We start from the raw sequence: 4254 nt of genomic DNA, 5'->3' as shown, positions 1-4254 counted from the left end.
TGGAAACACAATCACTTTCACAATTCACAGCACTTCAAGACTTTTCAACGAGGTGACAAACACCCATCATTTTCCCACTCCAAGGAAAAGAACGTTTATCAAGAGCAAGAGAATGATTTTCTCGGACTAAAAATTCACTTTTGTATTGCTAATGACACCATACCAGTTATTAGGGGATAGGGCTGGGGGAAACAAGATACTTAGAATTTTTCGCATATTTTAATAAAGAAGCATTAAAATGCTGCGTTGCTATCGAGTATTTGAGTCTATTTTAAGTATCTGAATAACGCTACGATTCTATTAAGCAACTTAAGTGGAAAAGAGATGCTGACAAAGAAACTGAAATGTAACTTCCCAGTCAGGTAAACCAAACACGTCATAAGAGGAAGATGAGGAAAAAGCACTGCTCAACGAAGATCCCACACGCGTTGTGTCCCGTAGGACCCCCGAATCTTTACCTCGGGAATGCTTGATTGAGGATCCCTCCACCACCCTTAAGTGTTGTCATTTCTAGCCTGAACTAATTAGGGTTCCTCTAATAAACCAAAACCCAGCGAGCGCCTCACTTCCCAAGCGCGCCCTTCAGCCCCAACAGCCCACTGCCTGACTGCCAAGCTCGCGCGAAGAAAGCGGGGACAGCCCTTGGGCCGGGACCTCGGCGAGCAGAAAAACGAAAGGCAAAAGGGCTGACCCCAGCCGCTTACCTGGTGGAAAAGCTCGAAGAGGAGCTCCTCAGTCACTTTAGTCTCAAGGTTGCCGACAAAGAGAGTGCGGTCCGCTTCCGCTGCCGCCGCCCCCATCTCAGCGTCGCCCCCTCCCTAACCGGGCCGAAGGGTCGTGGCCGACGCACCCACTGCGCACTCTCGGAAACCCCACGTCCTCGCGCTCCCAGGCGTCACCGGCGTAAACGTCTCTCGCGCTCGCTCTCGGCCCGCGTCGACGTGCGTGGGCGGAGCGCTCGTTAAAGGCGGCTTCTCCATCTGCCGCAACTTTAGTTATGGCTTCTAGCGTAGGTATTTGTGGCGTCCCAAACGGGCAGCACTGATCTGTGGAGCCGCGAAGGGCCTATCTTGACTGAGGGACGTAACGCAAGTACTGCGGGCAGTGTTGGAAGATGGCCCTGAGCAATGTGTTCCTGTGTGCCGGCGATCAAAAGAACAGGATGGCCTACCGCGCTTCCCACGGCGACCTCATCCGCTCGGCTTCAGCGCTGGCGATGGTCTCTGGAGACGGTTTCCTAGTTGCCAGGCCTGGGGCGATTCATCTGGGACTTCGGGAGGCGGTGCGACAGATTGTTCGAACCGAGAGTCGTCGACTGACTGGTGGCGGCCGGAGCCTGACCCGCTTTATAAAGGGGCGGGAACCAGATAGTCGGAACCGAAGCCGCCAAGCCAGATTCTCGCCGTACCCAGTCCCTGGGCTTAAACTCGATCTCCTAAGAAGTGTGCTGCAACAGCGTTTGATTGCATTGGGAGGTGTCATCGCAGCTCGCATTTCAGTTTAAAAGGAACGCTCTCTCTCCGCCCCTCAATTAGCTTGTGAACAAGGCCTTTCTAAAAATCCTTTCTTGGTGTAACAGCAGTCTTATTTTTAGAGGGATGTATTTCTATTTTATATAATACATAGGAGTACTGTCAGTATATCTTGGCACAAAGGGGAATTTTACTGTTGATTCATTCAGGTGGTTTTAGGCGGCCAGAATGATTGGATTAGGAAGGAGGTAAAAGGGATTTTCTTAAGTAGTTATTAACAAAGCTGAGTTGATGGGACCACCCTCCCCAGGGGCTCACCTTTTGTTGACATCTTTACAACAAGAAATCCAAATTTATCCCAATTTCCTCAAGTCTTATCTCCCCTCCTCAGCCTACTCTCTCACTCTGAGACTTGTAATTCCAGCTTCCTTAACTGCCTCCCCTCTTTATCTCACACTCTTCCCCTTACCTTCTGTTGGTGAAAAAGAAATGCTCCTTTTTATTACACTGGCTTATCCTTCCATCTTTTACCCAGCACTTACCGTCTTCCATCTCGCCCTTCACTTTTTTCCAGGAATATCTTCAGACTCCAGTCTCCATCACACTAAAAACAAGAAAAAAAAACACAAAAAACCCTGAAACCTTACAGTTCTTTCAAATTGTTAAACCACTTTACATTCATTCCTTTCTTCGCCGAAGTCTCCAAATAAATTTTTACTTTATATTTGTAATTTTTCTATTTGCATTCAATCCCACCTTCTTAATCTGAATTTGCTGTCCCAAAATACATTGGTTGAAACATTAGACCTACAGTCTTCTTTCAGAAAACAGTTCATCTACTCACTGTAGCATTTCCCTTGTAATTTCTTGTCTTTACTCATTCAACTATTCAACAATATTTGGGGGTCTTCTCTTTGGATAACACTTGACACAGTCCTGCCATCAAGGAGTATGTTCTAGATGGGGAGGTTCTTCATTAGGTACAATAATAAAAATAAGTACGGGGTTGCAGTAGCTTTCCATAATACTGCACTATCTTGGTTCCCCTAGCTAGTTTATCACTCCTTATTTGCTGATAATTTTGTTCTCATAACTGTACATTCCCTGAGGTTTAAGGGGTGGCATTAAGGGAAAGTTAGCGGGTTTTGTAAGTGCCAGCTCTTATTGTAAGCAGTTAGACTAGTTTTTTCCCAGTGGACTCTTTGGACTTTCTTAAAATGTTTATGTTCAGATAAAGCAAAATTGCCACACCACACAGCACTGAATTGTGAGAATCACATCTTAAGAATGTTGATAAACCAGATAGCTTCCTATAGGAGAATGATTAATATAGTGAAAGGTCTAGAAACCAGGTCATAGGAAGAATGGTTGAAAGAATAATAATAGCTATCTTTTATTGAATACTGTACGTAAGTCAATGCACCACTAGGGCTTTATTCATTGTTTATTGAGACTTATTCTGTGCCTGCATTAGGCATTTAGAATAAAGTGGTAAACATGATAGATAAGATCTCTGTTCTTATAGAGCCTTGTTTGTGTTGATTCTCACAGCAGCTCATAAGAGAGGTGTACTTTCATTTTGTTGCTGAGAAAGTGAGCCTGAAGGAGATGAAGTAAACTTAACAAATGTCATACAGCTAGTGAACGATAGAGCTTTGCAGCCTTTCAAATGAGTTTCCTCATCTGAACATAAAAAATGATTTGAGTAACTATTTTCTCAGTTTTCCCAAGGATAATCTATAGCCACTACTATTTCAGATATCTAAAAAGTTAGTTCATATTATACAACGGATGCCTTAGCCTGGACATTACAAAAACGCCCAGTTGAAAAAGGAATTCCAAGCTGTATACTATGAGTTTTAGGCTGGGGAAGAAGAATAAAATTAAGACTGAGGCTAAGGAGAACTTTCTTTAAATTTGGAGATGCCTAATAGTGGAAAATACTATCTCAAAAGGTAATGAATTGCTGTCAGAAAGTTCGAATCGAGGCCGAATCATGTAAAGGATTTTGTCAAAATGTGAAATAGGACTAGATGACCTCTTTGGTTCTTTCCCATTTAATCTATAATTCTATGCTTTAAAAAATAAACTTGGTTAAAATTGGAAATGGGGAGTTAGGGGATGCAAAGAGAAAAATTAGGTATGATACAGAGGGTGACCATCAGCAAACCAGGGCGCTTGAGAGTGGAAGAGGATGCTGTCAATTATGCCGAGGTGACAGGCATAAATCGGGGCTGTCTTAGGCAGACCAGTTGGTTCATAAAATCATCACCTATGAGATGATTCAGTTTTAAATATTCCTTTGTAGCATATTCCTTAGCTTATCAGGGAACAGAGGAGGAGATTTGTAAACAAAAGTCTGACATAAGAGTACACAAAAGTGCGTAAGAGCAAGGGAGGACCAAGTGGGAGTGACTTCATTTCTGTTCTGGCATAGGGTCATCAGGAGTAGGGCTTTAGTTAAATAATAATGTACGTGCCAGAAAAAAAGAAAATGGCTTATTGTGTTTTGTTCCGTTTGGCAGAAGGAGAACCTTGTTCACAAATGCTCTGTTATTTTAAATCTGAGTCCATGGATATCTACATTCTCCTTGTTCTTAGTATCTGCAGTAGCATCCAAGTTAAAACATGTCCCTCAAGTTACAAAGACTTTATTGTAGAAGCAAAAATCAGTATAGATGTCTTTCAGTGAAATTGAAGGGTCAACTAAGTTTTCCCAAGAGCAGACCACATTATTAAAAATCCATATATTATTGCACAAAATGAATTTTTATTTAATATC

General features: G+C 42.9%; 2 protein-coding genes across 2 annotated transcripts in view; one reads left to right on the top strand and one right to left on the bottom strand.

The window, feature by feature from the left end:
* RBM7 (RNA binding motif protein 7) overlaps positions 1–4254 on the bottom strand; it is a 56608-nt gene that overhangs the window by 9413 nt on the left and 42941 nt on the right. Inside the window, exons 6-8 of the mRNA XM_012659146.1 lie at positions 2015–2076; positions 1303–1435; positions 705–818 (exon numbers count right to left, since the gene is read on the bottom strand). Of these exons, the coding sequence (XP_012514600.1) occupies positions 705–818; positions 1303–1435; positions 2015–2076 (309 nt within the window). The remainder of the gene's footprint in view (positions 1–704; positions 819–1302; positions 1436–2014; positions 2077–4254) is intronic.
* LOC105822261 (chromosome unknown open reading frame, human C11orf71) lies at positions 710–1581 on the top strand. The gene has a single exon (XM_012659212.1). The coding sequence runs from the start codon at positions 1115–1117 to the stop codon at positions 1502–1504; it is 390 nt and encodes a 129-aa protein (XP_012514666.1). The 5' UTR covers positions 710–1114; the 3' UTR covers positions 1505–1581.

The sequence above is a fragment of the Propithecus coquereli genome, unplaced genomic scaffold, assembly GCF_000956105.1.
Source record: "Propithecus coquereli isolate 6110/MARCELLA unplaced genomic scaffold, Pcoq_1.0 Scaffold6, whole genome shotgun sequence".
In the NCBI taxonomy this organism is placed as follows: Eukaryota; Metazoa; Chordata; class Mammalia; order Primates; family Indriidae; genus Propithecus; species Propithecus coquereli.
Note: the sequence above shows the minus strand (reverse complement) of the source record. Positions and strands in the feature narration are given on the sequence as shown.

Bases quoted from the DNA above. Each gene is read 5' to 3' on its own strand.
- LOC105822261 (XM_012659212.1), top strand. From the start codon at position 1,115: ATGGCCCTGAGCAATGTGTTCCTGTGTGCCGGCGATCAAAAGAACAGG.